The following is a 26,645-nucleotide window of genomic DNA, read 5'->3' on the forward strand; positions in this document are numbered from 1 at the left end:
AAAGTTAGACTCAACACGTTTTCGCTGTAAAAAAGCTTGAGCTTACCAACATCAACAACATTTTTCATCTATAAGCAATTTATTTTTAAGGGTAATTAATATATGTTGAGTGTGAAATATTTCAGATTTTAACATGTGATATATTTACTCTTAAAACTGTTAATATAGGCAATTGTTAAAAAAAAAATAGTCTGTGTTTTTTCACTATGAGTTTGCAGCGAGTCTCATTTGAGGACATATTGTTAGAAATACACATGCTAACATGACCTTGTTGCTAAAGTGTAAAATTCTACAGTCTGTTTTTTTGTTTTGTTTTGTTTACTAACCCTTAAGTTTCCACTTGGATAAAAATTGCGTCTTGAAGTCAGCTAATCTGACTGGTGTGTTCAATGCAGCAAAAAAATGGAATTGAGCCGCACTGTGAACGGAGCCTACAGACGAGTCAAGCTAATAGATGCTAAGTGCTAACAGAATGTGATAAGATTATGTCTTGAGGTATAGCATTTCATAGTGTGCAACACATTAGAGAAATTAGTGTGTCCGAGCTGTTCCGCCGATATTTTTCATTGCTAAATTAGGTTGATGCATATTCAAAAAAAAAAAAAATGATGAGAGCGTGATCTTCATTTATTGCAAGAGACACAGGTGAAAATCTGCCATAGACTACAGAGAGATCACTTAAAAATAATAATATTAAAAATATTTTTGTATATAATAGATGAAACCATAAAAATGTACCATACGCTTTACATAAATAAAAACTTTGAAAAACAATGGAAACACTGTTACCTAATTCTTACACATATCAAATAAAGTCAAAAAGTATTTTGGGTTACTGTGCACTTTTGGGGAACCTGTTAAAATTTCAGGAAATAGCACCAAAAAAATAAAAAATAAATGCTAAAAATCACACTAAACTGAATGTGAAATTGATTGATTCGACCCAGAGTTTCCCAGATAAAATAATGCAGTGGTTCTCAAATTTTTCACACAAAGTATGAAAAAAAACAAAAAAAAAAAAAAATAACATTTTTATTTTAAAAAGTAGACATGCAGTTATTATTGTCAGCCATTGTAGTCGTATAGACAGTTTAACATTGCTCTTAAATATGGAAATAAAATCTAAGAAATCTGTACTTGAATAAATGTATTTTACTGTACTTTGAAGTTAAATACAACGGAACTGAACAAACCGGACTTCAACAATACCAGGCTGTGTGCATAGCTATAAGCATCCTTCTATTATGTTAGTGTAATTTTAGGTTTTAAACATTGTAAATTTCATTGTATTTGATTCAGTGATACTTGCACATACCCCTAGAGAGAGCCTCGTACCATTCATTGTATTTGTACCACACATTGTCACATTTCACTTCAAAAACTTTTTTTTTTTTTTTGTCATGGCATTCTGTAATTTCAAACAAAAGCTCAGTTTTGTAGTCATTTTGTGCACTTGTGATGATTGGACTCCACTTGGGGATGCGTCGTTAATCGTCGCCATCCGTCTCTCGTCTCTGTGGCCTTGATGGTGCAGTGTGACACTGCCTAATGTGCCTACATGAATGATTAAAGAGAGTCGAGGCTTCCAGTGGAAACGGTTTGATATTCGGGCGTGCGAGAGCCGGATGAAAACCGAGCCAGGATGTTTTTGAGAAGAAGTCAGAGCGTCCACCTTTTCGGTTGCTGATTCCTGATCTCAGTGGAGAGCGATGATGGTTGATGTGGGACATTAGCAATTCATAAGAGGCCTAGTGGCGGGATTTACGATGCACTGTAAATACACAGCAGAAGGCAGGACGGGACACACACTTTATTCACCCCGGTGTGACGTTTTAATAAAGCCAGGTGCGCGCACACAGGCGTGGCCATCTGCCTTGTCCCAAGTGGTCGAATGTGTGACCACACTGTAGTACAAAATAATGTGAGGTCAGGCATTTGCATTATTCCATTTTAAGACTCCACAGCACAGTATTGCTACCAATAGGTTCATAGGTGCTCGAGACGGAGCTCTGCCTCAAATAGCCAAAAACTGTGTCATTGTCGCCTCCTTTTTAGTTAGTTAATTTTCCTTTGGGCTTTGAATGGAATTCCATGTCAATTCCATTTTCTGTTGCAGCCCTCACCCCAAGGAAAGGAATTTGTAAACCGTTTTTTGTTGACAAAAAAATCCATCCATCCATCCATTCATTCATCCATACCTTACTTGCTCACTTACTTCAAAATAGCAAAAACACATTCAATCACGATATCATTTTATAAGGTAAATAATAAACAAATAATTTTTTTTCACACGTTCTCCTTCAATTATGCTGCTCCTTCTGGTGTTCATTCCTTGACCAGCTCAGGCAGTGTAAGAAACATTAGGATATACTGTACTGGAGACTCGGCTCCTCTCTTGGCTTTTCAGTACGCCAATAATATAGTACGTTTTTCACAGAGGATAAAGAATTTCTGACTGGATGTTGTGATATTTTCTGTCTAAATGTGTTGCTTGCCTATTCGGGTTCAGATCTTTGTTGCTTAATTAATTAAAGTGTGTGCCACTGGAACATTTAGAATTAAGCTAGCGGAGGTTATGTGGTTATTCAAATATACAACGTCATTGTTTTATGTTTAGTTTGACAGTAAACTTCAACCGGGACTGTCAGTTGTGTGTGTGTGTGTGTGTGTGTGTGTGTGTGTGTGTGTGTGTGTGTTTGTTTTTTTTTTTTAAAAGAATATTTCATAATTATATTTTTCAACCGCTTGTTGTGCCGAAAGTCACCTGCCGTCATACAGCAAAGCATTTTTTTTTTAACTCATACAAATGACCGGGCCCATCACTCTGTTTGAAAAATCAAATGTGGCCCTTAATTACAAATGTTTGACACTAAAAAGACCCAACTGCGGGATCACTATTTGGCAAGCAAGACCTCACAGTCATTATGTTTCTAAAGTGTTGCTAAAGTAATTAATAATCAGATTGCAAAGCATGAGTGAGACTGAGGTAAGGCTCTCGTCTTTCTCCTCTCCCATCATCACTGTAAGTCAATGTGACACCTCGCTGGTGTGGAAACAGCTAAGCCCCAAATTGAGTCAGTCAGTCAGACATTTGTCCCATTAATAATGAATGCTGGCCTGCCTCCTCCCTCCCTGTGATCCTCCGCCTCTTCACTCCACGCTTTTGTTTTGTCTTTCTATTCTTTTTGATACCCGTTAATGTCAAATGGCTTGCTTCTTGTTATCTTTTGATCCTTCTTGCGCTCTATTCATTCTACCACTGCCTTTTCTTCTTGAATTTTCATTGACAAATAGACTTTTTTTCCAGCATTCTGTCATCTGATCACGCTGCCACATATATTGCATATCAAATGCAACAACAGGCTGCTTTTGTCACACTGTTGACTACCTTTTCCTTCCGTTTGCTCCCTCCTTACTAACACTACCCTTTTTTTCAAAAATGTGTTTAAAAAAGAATATCGAGCGTAACAGCAGCCATTCAGAGGCTAAATAAATCATAAGCTAGCTTTTAGAAGCACGAGCCTTGCTGCTTTCATCAAAGCAGCATGTGAGGAGGAGGAAGAGGAGGAAGAGGCATGCAGGTTTAGGGAGATGGCAAACATGTCTACAGTGTAGTACTGTAAGTCTTTAGGGATAATACACATTACAGAATTGAATGTTGGGTATTTTAGTAAGAGTCACAAGTGGTTTAAACAGCAGGGGGAAAAAATTCTTTGTAGGTTAAAAAAGCTTGCAACTGTACATACTTTTAACCCAGCAGGAGAAAAATGGGCAGTTGATGAAGCGATTTAGTAAGTAATCACCAAGTTACATGAAATCAATTATTTTCATGATATTTATTTGTATTCATTTCTCTTGTATTTTTTAATTGATAAAATACAATCCAAACATGACATACTGCTGCAATATAATTGTATTTAATGGGCACAATTTCAATCCACCAGCAAATATCTTAATTTTTAACAGTTGAATGTGTGTATACAGTATACACAAGGGTCATTCAATAAATAAGGTGATTTTTTTTTTTGGTATAAGGACTTCTAATACTGATAGAAGCTTACTTTTTTCAACATAGTCTTCCAGGAATGTCACACACTTTTCCCATCTGTGCACAAGCTTCCATATTCCTTTAGCGTAAAAATCTTTGGACTGATGTCTCAGCTAGTAGCTCACAACACTTTTGACTTCGTCACTTTCAAACTCTGTGCCAACTACTGTGAACTGCTGAGGCAGGTCAAGAAAGACATCAAGAACAAACGCAGGGATCATCAGTCAGAAGGAGTCAACTTGCAACATGACAACGCGAGGCCTCACACAGCAGCCCAAACGATGCAGACCATCAAGGAGCTGGGGCTGGGAATTGCTCCCTCACCCCCCTTACAGCCCAGACCTTGCCCGTTCAGACTTTCACCTGTTTGGTCCCTTAAAAGCATTCACGAGAGGTGAACCATTTCATCCACCGGTGTGAACCCAATGTACAGGCACTGAGCCGGTGGGCAATGAGTATGCCCACACCTGTTCTACACCTCTCACAACTCCGGAGCGGAAGATATTCCAACCCCTCTTGAAAGAACTGGTAGTCCAGGCTGTGTGTGGAGGCAAGTCCGACTATATCCAATTGGAACTTCCCTGCCTCGCACACCAGCTCGGGCTCCTTCCCTGCAATAGAGGTGACATTCCACGTCCTGAGAGCTGGCTTTGCCACCCAGCTTACTTTGCACCTAACCCCTTTGGGCCCCTCCTATAAGTGGTGAGCCCATGGGAATAAGGACCCACGTTGCCTCTTCGAGTTAAGCCCCATGCGTGTAGGCCCGGCCACCAGGCGCTTGCCAGCGAGCCCCACCTGGATCCAGAATGGGGCCCCTGTGACCTTGGTTTCCGGGCAAGGGAAAACAAGGTACATGCACTTTAGTCATTATAAGGGGTCTTTTCAGCCGTGCTTTGTCTGGTCCCTCATCTAGGACCCGTGTGCCATGGGTGACACTGCCAGGGGTGTAAAGCCCCAGACAACCTTAGCTCCTCGGATCATTGGGATCCACAAACCCCTCCAATAGGGTGACACCTCACAGAGCAGTAATTGTATTTAAATATACGTATTATATTTTTTTCTTTAACCCTGTTAACTGATCCTGTGTTGAGAGGCAATCCCAATTTAACAATTGAAAAAAAAATTTAAACGATCTCAAATTTATCTTGTAAATATATTAGGAAATCAGCATTAACTCTCCTTTGTTGTAATGTGCCTGCTGAAGTAGCAAAATGTTGTTTCTAAATAAAAAAAAACAAACAAAAACAAAAAATTGTGACATTTTATCAGATTAGATCCAATTAACCCTGCATGCAAATGAAATGGCAAACATTGACGGCGGGAGCAGTTTCGCAAGAGCATGAATAAATTTAGCCAGCGTACAATTCAGTTTCGTGCCCAGCGGGACAACATTAAACTTTGACTTGTCTGCAAGATAAAGGCCTGCGTGAAAAAAAACAGTGGCTAATTAAAAAAGAAAAAAAAAAATAATTTATGAGGCAGGTTCGTTAGCAGCCCACGGCGTTAGCATGACTCACATGCACAACTGCATGCTGTTGAGGACGTGGCTTGATTATTTAGGACGTTACCATAAAATATAATGTGCTTTCAAAAGAATTTAGTGAAAATTCATACAACATAAATTAGCCTACTTTACAAATTTTACAATGTGTGTGTGTCCAATCCCAGTTGTAATGTTCAATTATTGTACAGGATTTTGAAAAATGGCCATTAATTAGCCGTTTTTAATGTTTCAAACTCCTCTGAATCATTGTCATTATCATCACTGATCAAAATAATTACAATGACCTTTTTGCCAAAGCTTCATCCATGATGCCCCTTAAAACAGATTATAATTCCATATATGTTTTTTCAGGGGGCATGGGGGTTTCCACAAATTTTTTTATACTTTTTAAACGGGGAAAAAAGTGACTCTTCTGCTTGCCAAATAGTGAGCACAGCACCAATTCATAATAAGGGGCTCAGTAGCCTGAGTGAAATCCCATTTGCCAAATCATGAGCCCATCTTTAGCTCTTTTGCTAGTTCATAAACTGTAGTAATTTATGAAATTATGAAATAATTGTCGTACATGTTATAGTCGGAACTAGAATGCTCATACTGTTAAGTGCAACAGTAGTTTGCCACATTGTGAGCCGACACTGTTTATGACCAGTTTATACCCTCATTATTCATTCCTCAGGTTGAATTTTTTTTCTAGTCTGTTTCTGTTTCAATCAACAAAACACTTAATTTTAAACAGTCGCCTCACAATCAATTCTTGCTGGCGAATTGAGATGCGTTTAGTGGCTTTGACCCCAGCGACGGTTTTCCCGGGTGTTCATATCCGCACCGAGTCTCTTTCGTGATGAAGATCGAATCAGATGCTGCCACAGTGAAAAATTAAAAGAGGAAATTTGCATGTGGCGTTGACTTTTGGTCCACCGCCCGATGATTAAATGCCACCAATTTGTGGGCGGCCAAGTCAGTTTGGGGAATTAATCGTCAGATTGTTACCATCCGTATCAGCAAAACCTGCCCGGGACGAAGAAATGTTTTGGTTTAAAATAAGTAAAAATTACAAGATGCTAGTTGCTAACTAAATCAACAGTGCATATTGTCTCGAAACACAAATACAGTAGTACCTCGAGATACTAGTTAAATTTGATCCATGACCATGCTTGTAACTCAAAGCCTGCTTATCTCAAATTGTCTTCGCCCATTCAAATTAATGAAAATGCCATTAATCTGTTCCAGAAAAAAGAACGTTTTCATTTCATTTTTTTGTTTAACAAAATAGCACTCTATTATGTACAATAATATATAATACAAACAAAGAGAGACACAAACAAAAAGTGGTTCACAAAATTCAGTCACTAAGCTGCAGCAGTATTTGTCTTTACTTTTTATTTATTTGGAGTGGATAATACTGTGTTCAAATATCGATTGCTTAAAGCATTACCGCACTGGCACACAGATACTATTTGTTATCCCCTCTATGGTATTTTGCACACCCACACACACACACACACACACACACAGTTAGTGCACTAAGCTAAACTGACTTTGTTAAGGAAAAGCTATGTGATTATTTTAAATAATCAAAGTGTAGTTCTCTGTTTTATGTTGTGCAACTGTTGGTGCCTTTTTTTTTTTTTTTTGCTAGCTCGCTTCAAGTCAAAGCAAAAAACTATTATAATATGGCAGTATCACTGTTGAATCTAAATCCAAAAATGTTAATTGATTCCCAAACCCAGCTGCAGTAGAGTAAATAAACATCCCTGACTTCTACTTGTGGTGTAGTCATGACACTAAACACAATTTTTGGCGCCTTGTGTTAGTTGGACTTTTTTGTAGTCGCGTCAGTGCACGCAGATGGAAGTGTTTGATGCGGGACTGTTTGTCTTTCCATTTGTTGCCGTCATTTCACGCTTCATCACGTCCAGTCGAGCACGCCAACATGGTGGAACAAGCGTTTACACGCACGCCATGATGGAGAATTTCCCGTATTGTGTTCACGCTTAAACGCAAAACACTTCGAGGGTCCCAGACGATATCCTGCATGATTTGTGACATGATTTACCATGCTAGGATTTAGGGCTGAACAATTAATTGCATTCAAATCAACATCACAATGTGGGAAAATGCCATTTAATTTCAAACAACAACCTGTTTCATTTCGATGAGTCAATATGCTTATGTTTGTGTATATATTTTCCTGTTCAGCTCTTGAGGACTCGCCTATTCGTGGATTTGTTTTTCAATATTTTTTTCAAAACACTTTTTCATATTTTACATCTTTTAAGGGTGTATTCAATAATTTTTGAGGGGTTAAAAAAACCACACAAGGGCCAAGCAATCGTTGCTAATCTCCGCCAATCGATCTCGCGACCATCACGCTAACAGACATTAGCTGCCCACTAACGTGCGATTTGTGATTCTGCGGCGTGCGCATGTCTTATCTTGGGTTAATCCAGTTAGTGCGCCCCGTAAGTGACGGCTCCCCATGTGATGATGAATGGTAATTTTGATTTAACATAACCAGACTAACGAGCGCGCAAATGAGTCCGACGCGAGGCCGGACAGCTCGCACTCGGTGGGCCGGCATGGTGCATGCCAATGAGGCCCCTGGCACACATGAGACGTGTAGTGTTTTAATACATGCGCGCACACACTCAAATAGAGACAATGTGTGTGTGCGCCTTTGTGTGTGTGGGTGTGTGTGTGGGTGTGGTTAATGAGTGGTGGAGAGCGCCTCGTCGTCCTAATATGAAACTGATTAATTAATCATTATTCAAATGTGCTAAGCAGTTGGATTAGATGGCTTTTTCCCTTCATTGATCTTCTTTTTCCATTTTTTTTCTCTCTTGCCAATGACAACAACGATTAATGAGAGCCGATGATAATCTCCCCCCCTAATAAATAGTCTGTCATTTTTCAGAAATGTCTTTAATTTGCGTGTAAATGTTCTCAGATGAAAGCAGGTGGTATCATGAGTGACCATTTGTCAGTAAGAAGGGATCAGAAATGAAGAATAATGGGAACATGTAACTTTTTTTTTTTTAATGCTCCCACCGTTTATCAAATATGTAAATCGTCACACTGGTTTGATAATGATAATTTTGTGAATACATGGTTCCTAACTAAGCTTGTAGAATTTGTAGGGAAGAACAGTATGGGAGTGTACTGGAGCCACAATGAAAATCAATCAAAATATGACAGGAACAGGATCAAAAGGAATCAGTCAAAGAGCATCTTTATTCTAACTGATTAAAGTCGGAAGAGTTCGAGAAAAAAAGCAGTATGGATTAATGTTTTCAAGAGTAACTTCTAAATGCAGAAAAAAACGACATCTCATTGTAAAAATTAGGAGGTGGAAAAAATTATTTTTCATTTTGGGTGAATAAATTCAAAATAATTACGATTGGAAAGTCATAATTTTATGAGAAAAAAGTAGTCTTTTTTTAAGATCAAAATAACGATATTAGTCATTTTTGATTGTAGCAATGAATATAGTATTATAATTTTTAAAAAGTAAAGTGGTAGTTTTTCCAGAAAATAAGAATTGAATTGTGAGTTTAGAATTGGGAAGTAGCAATTAATCAACAATGAAAAACAAAAAATATGAAACATTTTCTGACTATAGTCCAAATTTTACAAGGGTAAAATTATATGAGCTCAGAAGAAAATGTACAAAAATAATACAAAAATAATGTCTATATTCAAGATTAAAATAAACAACAGCAGAAAATGTGTTTTATTCGAAATTTCAAGCTTTCTTAAAAAAAATCATGATTATTATATATATTATAATGTACATACACATATGGTTTTGTAAAAGTCATAATGGACAAATAATTATGAGAATGAATTATTTGTCATTCAAAAATAAAAACATTAACTTGAGTCATGAAATTGCAGTTTTAAAAGGATAAAACAGGACATTTTGAAATGCATATACTGGTTGGAAATAATGTTTTTTGTCAAAAGAAATTATTGGTATTTAATTGCCATACCATTACTTCTTTCACATAATTTTCCCAAATTATTTTTGAACTTTACATATTGTTAATATCTTTCCAGTGTGGCTTAACGATCCTTAACAGACCACTTTATACGACATGTACCTTGTATTTATTCGTGTAGCTCCAACGGCTCCTGTTCTGATGCCAAAATCACAACCCATGTGACAGCAAGGGCTCTTGGGGTAATTTTAACCTAAACGGGGCCAGCTCGAGGCATCTGACAAGATTTTTTTTTTCACCTCCTCCCCAAACTTCAACTGATGACGGAGTTTGATAGGAACCAGCAACGTGACACGTTGATGGATGGAGGAAGTCTTGACATGACACTTGGCCAAACTAGCACAAGCACACACGCATTTGGGAACCCTCTCTCAAAGACTCAGCCGAGCCTAAAAAGGAAAGAGCCGCGGCTGCATAATTTATGATCACTTTCCTCCACAAGCACCAGAGAGATGATGTACAACTGCGTGTGTGTGTGCGCTTAGCAGAGTAGCTTTAGCCAAGCAGCAACTGTCATATTTCATAAAGCAGAGAGTTGCACAGCGCAACGTGCAAGGTGACTTTCAGTCCAGTTTGTCACCCAAACGCACACGCTTGCATACACACATGCTTCTATTTTATGCCCTATTAATTCACAATCATTATCAAGACCATCCTCTGTTTTTCAGCTTTTTGCTCACATTTAGACCACACAAATTTTCACATTTTATTTCACAGAGCCTCCAAAAATGAGTGGCGTTGGTCATTTGCCTTGCGCAGCTTTTGAAGGGTTTATGGCACGGGTGTCAAACTCATTTTTGTCGTGGGCCACATTGTAGTTACGATTTCCCTTGGAGGACCGTTATGAATTTTGGGAAACCATATAAATGTTTAATCACCTCCACATATTACATACACAGCGCACAACAAATTGATGGATAGCCACTACTTTTAAAATCAGAAGTCAAGAAAAATGACTGTTATTGTGGATTACATATGACAATTGGAAATTTTGGTTCAGACTTTAGCAAGCATCATGGAACTTGACATGCTTGATTTGCTTTTGCGGGCCACATAAAATGATGTCGTGGGCCAGATCTGGCCCCGGGCCTTGACGTTGACACGTGGTTTATGGTATGAGGAGCATTGCTGGAGCTTTTCTGCTCATCACGGTCATAGCTGTATGCACTTAAGGTGAAATAAAAAAACGTATGTAAACGTGTACTTGACAAATGAAATTTAATGGCATTTAATGTATGATATTTACAAAGAAAAAAATGGAAATGGCAATAGATAATGCTGTCCTCCTTTTAGTCACTGCCTGGTCATTATATTTTAATATCATGCAGGGAAAGAAAAATAATTTTAATGCGTGTGTGTGTGCGTGTGTGTGTGCGCGCGCGTGTTTGTGTGTGTGTGTGTGTGTGTGTGTGTGTGTGTGTGTGTGTGTGTGTGTGTGTGTGTGTGTGCGCGTGTGTGTGTAGAAAGTAGAGAGAGAGAGAGAGAGAGAGAGAGAGAGAGAGAGAGAGAGAGAGATTCATCCACCCGTCCATCCGTCCAGTCTGTAATCTTGACACTAACATGCAATATTTATTGACAAAAAAATGAATGTAGAGAATGTTTTTAATATTCCCTCCAGTAAGATCTTATGCTTGAATTTCATAGAATATGTTGGTGACTGCTTTGATACATTTTCCTTGCATTAGCTACTTATTTTTTACTACAGGTTCTATCTCTATGACATCTATGTTCATCTCACATGACCTGTGAAGTCATCCGCAAGTCGGTAGAATGACGGTCGGAACAGATATCGACTAAAATGATCTATCCGTCGAGTAATGGTACTAAAATGGGCCATTAGAATGAAGAGCTGGGATGCGAATGTGCTGATGAGCATTACGCTTTAATGACGTTAAAGCAGGGAAATCATCACATATGCGCGCACAAACGCACAACGGCTCCCGAAAGTTGTTGTGGCCTCCGCGCGCACAGCTGCTCATGCAGTCCAAGTGCCACTTTTAGTGACTGATGAATGTCTGTGGCATGGCACAGGAGGAGGCAAATTCAATTAAATATTAAAGAAGTACGATTACAGTAAACCATTTTTTTTCTTCTATGGAGCCGATCTTAAGCTATCCATTTGAATATTTATGTGCTACAAAGGCTACAGCCATACCAAATTGAATCGTAATCCCTCTGAATCGAACCGTATTGAACGGAACACTTAAAAATGTACCGTTGTTGAATCGTATTGTACCCCATACATTGAGATGTGTCTCAAGTCATCTTTCATTGGAGTGAGGCACGCCCCTTAATATATACACATCACTTGCTTGTGGGGCCACCTTCCATGTACCATGTACTTCCTAACCACATGTATGACCAAAAATGGCAATTTGATTGTGGACAAAATCCGTGCGTACGTGCAAAATATATGCTCTTAATAAATGTCCTTTTTGAAAATGTGTTTTTTTTAATTAATATCTGCTACAAAAGATCCAGCCTTCAACAACAAAGGGTTTGAACAAACCTCCCAAAATTAACCACTTACTGTACCGTGATATTTAATTTTAATGTTTTTTTCTCATGCAAAGCTCATGGAAAAAAAATTCTAATTCAAGGATGGCTCAAAACTACTGAACAGCAAATCAACATAAAGTGCATCAACTAATTTTGTGCATCTATTCACAAAAATGAACTTTCTCGAAATTGTAATATTAATCAAAATTGTCCCGCATGTCATTACAAATCTGCAATTATATTATTATTAAGCCTACTCATGTTGTAGTCAAGGGCAGTATTACACTCAGTTCAAGCGTAACGACACCTTTGCCATCTAGTGGTGAATTCTGACATTACAACTTAAAACTATACAATGGAACCCTAATATCGAAGGATAAGTCAGCTTGTGAATGGTGAAAATCTGCAAATACCGATGCCTGATGAAATGCGCTGAATCTTTGTAAACACTTATATTTTCCACAAAAAGCATTTGCCTCTCTCCCCACTGCCCCCCTCCCCAAAAATGTTTTTAAAAAATGTTGGAAACAAAATCCATGAATAAGTGTATCGACGGGTGCCAAGACATGAGCAAGCGGGGTCTGCTGCAGTAAAAGTAAACATGCTTATAATTCATATCCCGCCCAAGTTTTTTTTTTTTTTCTGTAAAAAATAATAATAATAATCAAGGGGCCACCCATAATGTGCGGCCCGTGGGCTGCCAGTTTTAGCCCATCCCCAACCCTGTTGAGGCTATAGAAAACGGATGCCTGGTTTGCCATTAAGTGACGCTGCTTTGGCGACAGCGAGATTGATATCCGCTATTAAAAACAATTGGTCCATAAATGCAGTCGAAATGATCGTCAGTCAGGCAGATGCTTGATGCTCGTCATGCCCAAACAATGACTGGCGGACGTGCAAACAAACAAGCAGTCATGTGTTGGACCACAAAATGGGCAAGTATATCCAGTGATGAGTTGACCATTTTGTGGTTGCACGGTGCAGCTGACGTGCTTTCGGCGTGGCATGGCACAGGAGGAGGCAAATTCAATTAAATATTAAAGAAGTACGATTACAGTAAACCATTTTTTTTCTTCTATGGAGCCGATCTTAAGCTATCCATTTGAATATTTATGTGCTACAAAGGCTACAGCCATACCAAATTGAATCGTAATCCCTCTGAATCGAACCGTATTGAACGGAACACTTAAAAATGTACCGTTGTTGAATCGTATTGTACCCCTTACATTGAGATGTGTCTCAAATCATCTTTCATTGGAGTGAGGCACGCCCCTTAATATATACACATCACTTGCTTGTGGGGCCACCTTCCATGTACCATGTACTTCCTAACCACATGTATGACCAAAAATGGCAATTTGATTGTGGACAAAATCCGTGCGTACGTGCAAAATATATGCTCTTAATAAATGTCCTTTTTGAAAATGTGTTTTTTTTAATTAATATCTGCTACAAAAGATCCAGCCTTCAACAACAAAGGGTTTGAACAAACCTCCCAAAATTAACCACTTACTGTACCGTGATATTTAATTTTAATGTTTTTTTCTCATGCAAAGCTCATGGAAAAAAAATTCTAATTCAAGGATGGCTCAAAACTACTGAACAGCAAATCAACATAAAGTGCATCAACTAATTTTGTGCATCTATTCACAAAAATGAACTTTCTCGAAATTGTAATATTAATCAAAATTGTCCCGCATGTCATTACAAATCTGCAATTATATTATTATTAAGCCTACTCATGTTGTAGTCAAGGGCAGTATTACACTCAGTTCAAGCGTAACGACACCTTTGCCATCTAGTGGTGAATTCTGACATTACAACTTAAAACTATACAATGGAACCATAATATCGAAGGATAAGTCAGCTTGTGAATGGTGAAAATCTGCAAATACCGATGCCTGATGAAATGCGCTGAATCTTTGTAAACACTTATATTTTCCACAAAAAGCATTTGCCTCTTTCCCCACTGCCCCCCTCCCCAAAAATGTTTTTAAAAAATGTTGGAAACAAAATCCATGAATAAGTGTATCGACGGGTGCCAAGACATGAGCAAGCGGGGTCTGCTGCAGTAAAAGTAAACATGCTTATAATTCATATCCCGCCCAAGTTTTTTTTTTTTCTGTAAAAAATAATAATAATAATCAAGGGGCCACCCATAATGTGCGGCCCGTGGGCTGCCAGTTTTAGCCCATCCCCAACCCTGTTGAGGCTATAGAAAACGGATGCCTGGTTTGCCATTAAGTGACGCTGCTTTGGCGACAGCGAGATTGATATCCGCTATTAAAAACAATTGGTCCATAAATGCAGTCGAAATGATCGTCAGTCAGGCAGATGCTTGATGCTCGTCATGCCCAAACAATGACTGGCGGACGTGCAAACAAACAAGCAGTCATGTGTTGGACCACAAAATGGGCAAGTATATCCAGTGATGAGTTGACCATTTTGTGGTTGCACGGTGCAGCTGACGTGCTTTCGGCTTTTTTGTCCGTATTTACAGATTGCAAGCCAGCCTCCATTTGACCCTTCATGTCACTTCTATTGATGGCGATGTGCTCGAGTGTATCACTGTAACAATGCGGGTCAGAGCAGTGCAGATTTCTGCTGTTGACTCATTTTGGTTTGGCTGACCCCCGTTTTTTTTTTTTTTTTTTTGCCAGTCAGCGGGTTCGAGGTCAGTGTCGAGGTTAAGGCTTTGGGGATTTGGGGTGTGCAAAGAGTTGAGTGTCACCTCAAGTCAATGTACTGCAACTTTGGCGCTGTTTTCCTTCAACTGGCGGACTCAGTTAAAATGGAGGAAATCGTGGCTTCTGGCTTCTTCCAGAAAAGAAAAAGACATCAGGAAGAAGCCGACTAGAACAGCTGAACTTTATTTGGAGTCAATCAGAGCCATTTTAAGTTATGGCACGTGTGCTGACTCCCTATTTAACGCAGCTACATCCCCTCTTATAAGACATCGTGCACATCAGCTTTCAACCTTCCTTCCTTCCTTCCTTGTTTCTCTCCTTCTTTTTCTTCCTAAAATACATCATTTCTGGCATCTCTGCCATCATAATTTATTTTCTGCCTTCCCTCTGTCCTTACCTCACAACCTTCCTTATCACCTCAATTCATCCTTTGATACCTTACTTCCCTTCCTTTGTGATTTTGTTTTTTCGCCGCACCATTCCTTTGCCTTTTCTTGAGTCTTCATTCCATGCTGCCCTCACTTCCTTTTTTCCTTCCAAACTGCCTATCATTGTCCTCTCGCTTTGTAATGACTTCCTTTTTTTTCTCCCCTTTGTTCCTCCTCTTGATTACTTCTTTCCTTTGAACCTCAATTCATCCTTCAATACCTCCTTGCCTCTCTGTGGCATCTTTGTAACTGATAGTCTCAAATTAACTTTTATAACCCACGTTAGGTAATTTTATTTATTTTTTATGAAGTAGGTTTAAGGGCGTACTTTAAAAGATCCTTTGCTACCTTCGGTTCCTCAAGCTTCCTTCTTCCCTTTCACCTTCCTTGATTTGTCCTTCCTCCTGCTTACCTCCTTTCCTTCTCTACTCCCTCAAATCCTACTTCACGATCTTCTGTTTTCACTTGTTCCTTCAGCTTTGTTCTTCCCTTCCGTACTGCCTTAAATTATCCTTCGAAAAACCTTCAGTTTCTCAAAATCTCCTTTACTCACTTTATGCCTTCCTCCCTTTTATCATTCTTCCTTCTCACCTCTTTTTCTTCCATACAGCCTCAATTCATACTTCCCAACCTTCAATTTTCCTCTGTTTCTTTCATTCTTTCTTTCCAGTCTTCTTCCTCGCTTTTGTCCTTGTTCCTTCTTACCTCCTTTCCTTCCATGTTCACTCAATTCATACGTTCCCATTTGCAGTTCCTCATTTCTTTATTCCCTTTTGCTACTGTCCTTCTTTAAAACATTCTTGCTTCTCTCCCACCCCACGCTGCCTTCATTCTCTCCATCCTTCCTTGCTTGGCTTTCTCCTCTTCCCATAATCCATTTTATATATCTGCACTGTCATTCTTCTGCCTTCCTTCTATTCCCTCCCTCCCTCCATCCTTGTGCCAAACCACACAGAACTGCGAAATGACCACCATCTAGCATCTCCCCGTGTCCTCCGTGTCAACTAATAGGAAGGAAATCTCCGTGTGGTTTTCAGCCCCAACATTTGTCCGTCGGCTGCGCACTCAAACTTATCATTTGCGCACCACGTCAAATAGGCACATACTCAGAATTGAGTCCTTCTTCCCAGAACATTTCGTTTGCGGATGACAGTTGCTTCTGTCGTCCTTGTGGCAGTCGAACCACTGTTTTTTTCCCTGCAATATTTTCAAAAGTGATAACCATCTCAAAAGTGAATTCTGCACGTATACGGTTTTAGCGAGTTTCCAAACAGCGTAAAAGTCAACTCTGCGCTCGTCTGATGTGAACTTAAAAGTGCGACAAAGCTATAGATGTGGCCGTAAATAACTCGACCGCTAATGATCTCGGGCCCTGCGGTGCTTTTTAGCCTTCAAACACTCACAGCTTTCCCAGGGTGGTTTTCAATGGCAACCTTGTGGAAGTCCATTGCAGGACAGTGTGCGTGACCATCACTTAACTGTATTAAACCGGCACACACATGATATCCGGATGCATCTCCATTATAATATATGTTTACCGAAAAGGCGTTGATTAAAAAAAGAATCATATATATATGCCGCTTGGTATTTTTTATCTTCTTGCATTATACAACGTATTTTAATGTGATTATTAGGTGTACTGTAATATAATTCAATCAAGTGCTTAAAACTTGCCCAAATGTGACTTTGAAAGGTGTGTGAACCCTCCAATCTGTACCGATCAGCAGCTGTATTGACCGACTCAGCAAGAAAAGAGGTCACAAATGTTGTTGTTTTTTTTTTTTTTCTTTTTTTTGTAAAGCACAAAAGGCAAACATTAATATTTATATTGAGTGAGATGCATTCCCACCGTCCATTCGAAGGGGTCATCACGTCATTCATTCACTTTTGGAAAGGAGAGTCTGACCAAACATGAGCAGACCGTGAAGGGGGAGGGGCTAAACCAATGCGTGAGCAGTCAAGTGGATGTGTGCGTGTGCGTCGCCCCCTCCCTGTCATCCCCCCTCATCTTGACGTGTCTAATGAGGCCCAGGCCAAGATGCTGAGAGCTCTTCATCAAACTCAAAAAGCCCTTGAAGCTCTTTAGATAGGTGGAGCCTTTTTTAGCGCTTGTGTGGGAAAACCCCGACAGACAGCAATTCCTGCTGGCTTTCGGCTCAGGGTAACTGCAGACTCTGAGTTATTTTATGATATCTTATAAATACATCAAATGTTTTTATTTTTTATTTTTCACTTGTAGAGCACCGACAAACGGATGTCTGAATTCTGAACTTTACGACCTCGGCCAGCTTGTCGTGAATATCTAAATCAGTAGGCTTCCGTCATTTTCCAGTGCACAACAAATCTTTTGGGCTATGCTGCGTTTAATGTCGTCACTACAGCACTACATTACAAACGATATGCTGCACGAGTAGGGCAAGACCAATATTGATTATTTGAGGTTGATGCCGATTTCAATATTTGGCAGCATAAACTTCTGATAACCGATTTATCGGCCGAGTAATTTACAACAAGAGATGAAGCCCATTTTCTTGAGGGCAGAAGGGGAATTTGAAAACATCATGACGTTTGTATAATGTTTGAACATATACACTACAGTTTTATTTTTTGTTTTTTAATCATGTGTGTGGTTTACTACGCCTTCTTCCATGATAACATACAGAACATCTGATTCAACTGTTCACTCCATCCCACTCTGCTGCGCTCTTCGGTATTACCTTACTCAATGCCAGTCATTTCACGACTGATCTAATATACAGCAAAACCACTTAAACACTTCTTGCAGAAACTATATAAAGCGCATATTACATGGTTATACTACGGGAACATCTGCTCACAGATGAGAACTAATTCTGAAGATCGGAAGTGACAATGACTGTATCGAACGCAAAGTCAATGTTGGTCATCAGTGCGATCATAAAGTCGCGTTGTTGTATTTGGCCCCTAATTCAGGCGCTCGCCGTGCGTATCGACCTGCGTCTGACGAGCCTTATTGAGCGTGATAGGTACTAATAGGAAATTCACTTTATTATACAAGCACACTCGTTTTATTACACACACACACACACACACACACACACACACACACAAATGCTCATTGGCAGACTTTGTGGAGCCTGAAAATTAAATGAATTTAAATGTCGATTGCGCACAAAGAAACATCACAGATAAATGTTGCAACTTGAAAAAGTCTATCTTTTGTTTTTAATGAATGGGAGCCAAACAAACAAACAAAAAGATGTAAATGTATTCTGACATAAGGGTGATGTCAGTGTTTGGCGGGAGGTGTGGGGAGTTGACGCACGGGGCTGGCAGTGCACTATTTCTGCGGGATTGCGTTGGTGAATGCCTGTTTCCGGATATGAGCCAGACTGTGTGTGACAGACTGCAGTAACTGACCAGAGGTTTTCTTTTGCCATTGCTGCCCGAGTGCATTTTAAATAGTGCGTCACAAAGTGTGTGCCTTTCGGTGTGGAAACGGCAAGCTTGACATGCAAGGCTTGTCTGGATTATACTGCCACCAGGTGGCCAAAATGTGTGCACCAGAAGGAGTGGCACAATGTTCACTGAAGTAAAACAAAAAGTGTCCAAAATTATTTGACATTGTTTTCAATTTTGTCATTATTGTACGTTTCTTTTTTAAATTGATTGCAATAATAGTGTTATGTTTTCTTTAAAAAAAAAAAAAAACACATTTTATTGGGGGTTTTTTTCTAGTTTTGACAGCACCATTAATATCACAATTGAAAGATGATGTTAATTACGAGCATGGTCACGGAACAAATTAGTCTCTCAAGGCACTACTGTAGAGGCAAAATGCATCTTTTCAAAACAAGAATTTGTCACCATTGATATGAACAACGAACATTTTCCAATATGAGCTCCAGTTCAATTTTTGCACATCAACTGTGTTGTATCTGTGATATTGGTGAATGGATCTAATCCTTTTGCACACCCCAGAAGAAGTCAACCACACATGACAAAAATGTGTTGTTTTAATCTGTGGAGGTAAAAAAAAAGAGAAATGGTCCCCTTTTGTCCAGCCTTAGCTCTGTGCATCTGTGTACATTTCTGGATTCCAAGGCTCATTATAGCTTTGATACAACCCAAGCAAAGCATAAAAACTGGAATTTATTATTTCCCAAATGCATGACAGCATTGTGTGCTGTTCTCATTAATTCATAGCTAAAACGGGTCCATTGTGTGGAAGTGAGTGAAGTTGATGAATTGCAAGATCAAATGGGGTGCATTGCTTGGCTGCAAACAGCAGGGGCGCCGTTGTTCGCCCTCAATGAGAACGCTGTACAACGGAAGGAGGAACATGTACCATAATATTTGCATTCAGATTTTTTTTTCAAGTAATTAATTAGCAATTTTTACTGTAGTCGATGAAAAAATTCAAAGAGATTCAAAGGGGAATCCCAAGGAATGTCCAAGTCAACTTTCTGTCAATTAAATCAAAATCGAATGTGCTTGTGGAAAACGTTTTTTTTTCTGTAGATCCTCGGTCATCCAGGTCATGTTAATCTGTAGCTGGACTTTTCCTTGTTTGAATTTATTGTGTGGTTCTCGAAACTGTTGAAATAGGACCCGGGCAATTGTGCTGTTAGGCTAATAATATGTTTTAATGATATCTGATCTAAGATGCATGCGATATTTTAAGGGGCCTATCGGTGTCGAGTTTGCAAGAGCTAAACACACTGGCTCGTACCCTGGAATTTTGCGGACAAACTGCAACCTGACACAAACATTCAAATGTAAGTGTTTTCTTTTTTTTCAACAAAGCCAGTGCTTCAAAATGTGCTCATGTACACCAAATATGAACCCGCCTCAGCGGAATCAACAGAAATAATTCAACAGTAATTTCATTCCCACCAAAAAATCTTTTGTGTATTTTCCGCCAACCGCCCGTACAACTCGCACTTAATGCTTTTTGCGACAACATAAACAATGCGTGAGCCAGTCTGAATGTGAGGCATTTCAAGCGCCGGCCGACGTGAAACTTGATATATACATGATCTTTGCTGTTTATTTTGACTAATTCAGACCAGTCACAACTGTATTAAGGCAAAGATGTTTAAGTGTCGTGTTGGCGGGAGAAACTGAACGGGAGGAAACTTGACAGGGAAATTGTAGTAAGGGGGAATGATTGTTATTCTGCAATTAAATTATATAGACTGCTTGGAATCACCCCCTGACAGGGCCGACCAGTGTGTACGTGTGTGTATTTGGAAGTGACCGAGTGTGAAACTCGATCCCTCCACCAAGGCCACAGAGGCTACGCCAGCCGGGAGAATGTGGAAAGCAAGTCGGAAGGACGGGGAAATTAAAGAGAACGAGAAGTTGTAAGATCAACAGTGTGGAGCGCACAGTGTATTTTGGGGATGAGTGGGTGATAGCGTAAACACGGAAACTCCTGCGTAATGAGTCCATTTGGACCACTTGTGACAACATTAGCTTCAAACAAACCATAGCAAGCTCACACTGTGGGGTGTTTGTGTGTTTGCCTGCTACCTTTTTGGCTGTCATTTGAAATGAATGCATTGATTGTGGCAATTGGATCATTTTTAACCTTGACCTTGTGTCAATAACTGTCATGTCATACCTTTTTTTTTTTTTTTTAAACAGTGCATCAATGTCTTTAAAATAGCTTTAGCCACAGTGAAGTATGCATCTATTTTTATTTGATGATAGCTAGCCGGACATATTGACTGAGAGAGAGTGATAAAGAAATTGTATTTTGAAATTAACAAGCAGTGCATGTTTAAGATAGTGACTGTTATCACATATTTATTACACAACGTCTAACTTATAACATATTTATTAACTTATGAGCCTGTAAACCACAATAATTAATCAACTAACATGTTATACTAATGACCACATAACACATTTGTTATGCAACTACAATGTTGTTACAGAGATTCAATCTGCCAAATGTAATGCTTCAGCTCCACAAAAATAATTGAATCACGTTACACTATGACCATTGAATTTTCAACTTAATTACACTATTACAAAGACATATCATATTCATTACTCTCTCTCTCTCTCTCGCTCTCACACACACACACACACCAGTTGCTTATGTTGTTGCGATATCCAATTATCCAGTATTTTTGTCCACTTTGTGTTGCTGCAGTATAATTTTCCTGAGCAGGTACACATGATGTGTTTTTCGGGTGCATTTGGCCATCCCGTGAGTGTTGTGTTGTAAAAAGGCCGTCTTATGAGCTTTCACTGCCTTGGAAGGGAAAAAAAAGCCTTTTGGTCCCCACTGAGTTGCTTTGATGGAGCAGCTTTATGTCTTTGCACTACTTCCTCGTCTTTTTCGTGTTGTCTCACTTTCTATTCAGGCATGAAAACTCATCAAAATGAGAAGCGTTTGTGAAGCCGCAAGTGTGCGTTTGACGGTATCGACAGTCAGCTTCGCATCTATAGCGACACGCTAGGGTTACACGAGCATATAAGAACAAATAACATAAAAACGAATGAAATATACGTAATGATTTGCAGAGAATTGCACATATATTTATCTACTTTATGTTTTGCTTCAAGTCAGCCACTTTAGTGCTCAAATGAAAATGGGATACTCCAACTAAGAGGATCAAATGAATAGTGGTCATATACAGGAAGAAAAATTGCTGGAAAATAAGTCCATGCATGCCAATTTTTTACAATGCAATAACATCTAGAGTGGAAAAAATGACAAGTGGCCAGGACAATAAAATAATTTTCACTCATGGAGGCAGCTCTTCTTCAACATATGACAAAACCATGGCAAACACATGGAATTCGACCAATGCAAGTCACTACATCTCAATACAAATATTTTTTTCATCAACATCTGATTCTGATCTCAGTTACGAGAATAAGGTTATAAATGTTCCAGAAAATAAGTAGCTTGTTTTATAGCTAAAACAGTCTTCAAGCTGATTCAAGAAAGGAAGAAAAGCATATTTTCAAGAAAATCCTCAAAATGTACATTTTCAAATTTAAAAATTCCCATTGTAATAATTTTACAGAAAATAAATGGTGTATCTTTTGAGATAATTCTCATAGTTCTGGATAATAAAGGAAATTGAAAAGTAGTTGCATCTCTTTTTTCAGAAAAAAAAATAGATTTGAAAGTTGAGATATGATGAGAAAAATTTTGCATTTTCCAATTTTTTTCAGGAGTAAATTTAGATTCCAATGTCTGTATTTTAATTTTCGGGTGGCCCTAATACTTTGTGTTCCGTTTGATTGAGGCTGTTCATTGCATTTTCGAGCCTGATTTGAGCCCTCAAAGTACTTCCAGGCAACATGTTGTGATCGTTGAAAGACATAACAATATAATGCAAGCATAATCTCCGCTCGTCAAAATGTCAAAATTTTATGAGCGAGTCAACACTGTTGAAAGAGCCGCTTGGAGCAACAAGCAGTGGCACGGCGAGGATTATTTGAATGTTTTGTCTCCGTTGGGGTTAGCGTAGATTGCAATGACATTTATTGTGATGTGCATCTGTGCACGCTTCCTGGAACTCCGCTAATGAATCTGTTTTTCCTCTCTCGCTCTCCCTTTTTTTTTCTGTGTGCAGCACTCTCAACAACAACAACATTACCCTCATCCCGCTGTCCAGCTTCAACCACATGCCCAAGTTGCGGACGCTGTAAGTAGAGTGCGCGCGCACACGCACACGCACACACACACACACACACCCACACACACACACACACACACACACACACACACATACACACACACACGTAAAGGTGCATTATGGAAACCTTCGTGATGATGTACATACAAACATCTTTAGCCCCTAATTTGAGTTCAGCCATGAAATTTTGGGCTTTGTAACAGAACTCGCTCTTAAAATGGGCCAAAAACGGGCTGCCTTTTATCCACTTTATAAGGTGATGACATGTTTTTCCACTCATAGTCATTCAATGTCATTCAAAAGAAAACTAACAGTCATATGGGCGCTAACCGTAATATTGATTTGTTGATCAAATTTTATTGTTGTACGAACAGTATCATAAGTCATGGGCTAATAGCGTCATTTTTTTACATTTTGGGGATTACAAGAAAAAAACACAACAAATTCAACAAAAAAGAGGCTAAAGCCATCTTCGATTTGACCCTACTATGACCCTGTTGACTGAAAATCTAGACAGACAACAAGAAGAAACATCATTTTCTCAAGTTTATTGGTATTTTCATTGATTTTGTGACAGGCAACAATTTTAAGTTTCATTGACCATATGCTAGGCTTGTCGTGGTGCCTTCGTATAGCTTAGAAATTGATTTGTTCCCCTGCGGAAAGACCCCCCTACCCCACCCCGGCCTAACATACAGTGTATCAAAACCCACGCAACACCGTACAGACTCACCAAATCCATTTGTGCTTTATGACCATTTTTCGGCTCAAATTTGAATGGCAGCTCCCATCTCCGACCGATCGCAAAATGATCTTACGTGTGTGTGTGTGTGTGTGTGTGTGTGTGTGTGTGTGTGTGTGTGTGTGTGTGTGTGTGTGTGTGTGTGTGTGTTCACGGCACTCCAAATCAACCGCGCAAAATTGGATTTCGGGCAGCGGCGCGGCAACAAGTTGGCGGCAGATTGAGTGGCGAATCACCAATATCCAATATCTTTTCATCCGAAGGCCTCGCGCGCCGCTTCTGTTGTCTGTCAAAGCCGAGTGACGGAGTGACTGACTTCCTCCCGTTTCGGCTTCTTAGCCAACACCCTTTGCATGTCAATACTCGGCTTCGGCTTCTCGTCCAGTCATTACAATCATGGCGTCTTCGCTGTCATGTAGTTCCGTGTGTGTGTGTGTGTGTGTGTGTGTGTGTGTGTGTGTGTGTGTGTGTGTGTGTGTGTGTGTGTGTGTGTGTGCGCGCAGAATTAAAGACATGCACTGTGTGCTTTTGGAAGAATCTGTATAGTGTTAGCAAGCAACAAAAAAGCTGCCAAAGCATCGGAGTTAGCATTGATGCTAATGGTGGTCCGATATGTAATCGTTATCAAAGACTAAAGTTGCCAGAAGACGTGATCCTCTTTCAAAGCTGTTACGTATTGTGGCTTTAGGTCACATTTTTATCTTTTTTGCAGCCACCTCTTGACTTGACATCGCATTAATAATAATAAACGACACTCGCTAAATTCGTAGTTAACGGTAATAAAAATGTGCCCTTGTGGCTCGAGGACACACATGCGTGCACGCGCTCACTTGGCCAAGTAACCAAAATTACTGGATCTCTCTCTCTCTCTCTCTCTCTCTCTCTCTCTCTCTCTCTCTCTCTCTCTCTCTCTCTCTTTCTCTCTCTCTCTCACACACACACACACACACTTCAGGACAATTAAAAAGAAATACTGCGTGCTATATGTGAATACGTATACACATACACACAAACACACTTCTTGCCAAGTAATAAAAAATGTTGAATCTCTCTCTCTCTCTCTCTCTCTCTCTCTCTCTCTCTCTCTCTCTCTCTCTCTCTCTCTCTTTCATACACGCACACACATTAAGACCTTCGCCACCACAAAACCTAAGCACAATTAAGCCAATCAAGTGTCCTCAAATCCAGTGGGCACCACACACACACACACACACACACACACACAAACACACACACACACACACACACACACACACACACACACACACACAGTATTGTGCCCCATGTTTTAATCCTACTTGTCAGTAATTAAGGCTGGAGCCGGGGGTGGGCCGAGACGCAGCTATCTCCAGGCAGGGGTTTGACTATAAACTGGATTTATAATGGGAACGCGGTATTAAAACCCACTACCCCCGCTGCTAGCATCAATGAGCCCATCTCTGTTCCATAACAGGATTTGTCCTCGGCTTTATTACAAAGGGAGGCCTGTCTTGTGAAAGGCCAGATATCCCAGCCGGCATGTAATATGCTGACAAGACATCCTGCCATTTTTCCGCCCTGCCCCACCCCCCCTCGGCGCCCGCCTCACGACTCTTAAGGTGTCCGCCCGCGGAGTCTCTCAGCTTTGTGGGGGGGGGATCCCTTAATGCACCCACCACCGAACATTAGCTCGCCAGGAGCTCATTTTGCACAGGATTTAGTGGCATAAGTGCCACTTAAGATGACAGACACGAGATTGTCTCATATGAACATTAGCTGCACATGATGCAAAGTATTAATTGGAAAAATCGGTTTGATTTTTCTCACTGTGTTCTGTCTTGTTGATGCAAAGTTACAGGAGATTCTCATTTCAAGCATATGGTTGATTTTTCACCCAATAAGACTTGATATTGACAGTCATTTTACAACACGATGAGTCTCGTGGTGGTCGTAGAACTGCGTTGGATCGCAATTACAGTAGTTGCTAATATTTTGACCCACTCTGGCGCTGTACCTATCAGTTAACAGGAAATGATATATTACCATAGGAATTAATAGAAATTAATCTTGTTACAGGGAACCAATTGTCAAATTTTAATTAGCATTCAGAGCTGTCATGCCCCAAAAAAAAATAAATGTTTGATCACTGTTTAATCATCAAGTCATTCACTGTTATTCCTCATATGGCCTGCTGTTTTTGAGCATTTTCACAGTTTTTTTCTATGACAAGTACTAAACCTTTTTGTAAAAAGCACCAAATTTTGACAATTAATCCAAGCAGACAGAGTAGAGGCTGTGGATAACTAAAATATGCAGTAGTTCTAGAGATCACATTTAAAGTGACTACTTGAAGTGACTATTTAATCTCGGATTGAGATGAACCCTTTCAGGGACAGCGGTGACTACAGTGGACAGTTTTTCATGTTGTCAGGTTACAGGGCGCATGAAAGAGTTAAGAGCCCCCCTCTTTGTTAGATGGATGCGCAACATGGTAGCTCAGAAAGTTTGGGGGAGACATTTAATGCAAGTGTAAAAATTAATTTGGCTGCTTCGCATCCCTCACTTTCAGGCGTCTCCACTCCAATAACCTTCACTGCGACTGTCACCTGTCCTGGCTCTCTGATTGGTTGCGAGCGAGGCGCGGCTTGGCGCCCTTCACTCAGTGCATGGCCCCCGCCCACATGAGGGGCCTGAACGTTCCTGATGTACAGAAGAAGGATTTTGTCTGCAATGGTGAGTTTGTGTGTTTGTGTGAGACCTCATCATCGCTCCCATAACATTAGGAACAACTGCATCCCATACAAGAGTTTTTTTTGTTTTGTTTTTTTTAATCTACTGTTGGTCACTGTACACTGGACCAAAGATTTACCTACTTGCAGATTTATTTTTAAAAATATATATTGTTTTAATGCCTGAATCGATTTTTTTGTTTTTTTGGGGGCGGGGGGGCAAACATCCATTTTTCATGAAAAAGCTTATTGATCGTTTCACTGTTTTTTCAAGAATTTTTAGGGTTTAAAATGATTTTGTCAATGCATTTATTCTGTTCAGAAGCATATTGTATTCATCTGAATCCAAAACCTTTTCAACATTTTTGCTGCAAATTGACGTCTGTTT

At 39.7% G+C, this 26,645-nt stretch overlaps 1 protein-coding gene across 3 annotated transcripts in view; it reads left to right on the forward strand.

Moving 5' to 3' along the window:
* Positions 1-26,645, forward strand: part of slit3 (slit homolog 3 (Drosophila)) — a 254,024-nt gene that overhangs the window by 148,735 nt on the left and 78,644 nt on the right. For all 3 annotated transcript variants that reach the window (XM_019892240.1, XM_019892239.1, XM_019892241.1), the window contains 2 exons: positions 22,745-22,816; positions 26,098-26,261. In XM_019892240.1, the coding sequence (XP_019747799.1) occupies positions 22,745-22,816; positions 26,098-26,261 (236 nt within the window). The remainder of the gene's footprint in view (positions 1-22,744; positions 22,817-26,097; positions 26,262-26,645) is intronic.

Source organism: Hippocampus comes, unplaced genomic scaffold, assembly GCF_001891065.2.
Source record: "Hippocampus comes isolate QL1 unplaced genomic scaffold, H_comes_QL1_v1.1 scaffold203, whole genome shotgun sequence".
Classification (NCBI taxonomy): domain Eukaryota; kingdom Metazoa; phylum Chordata; class Actinopteri; order Syngnathiformes; family Syngnathidae; genus Hippocampus; species Hippocampus comes.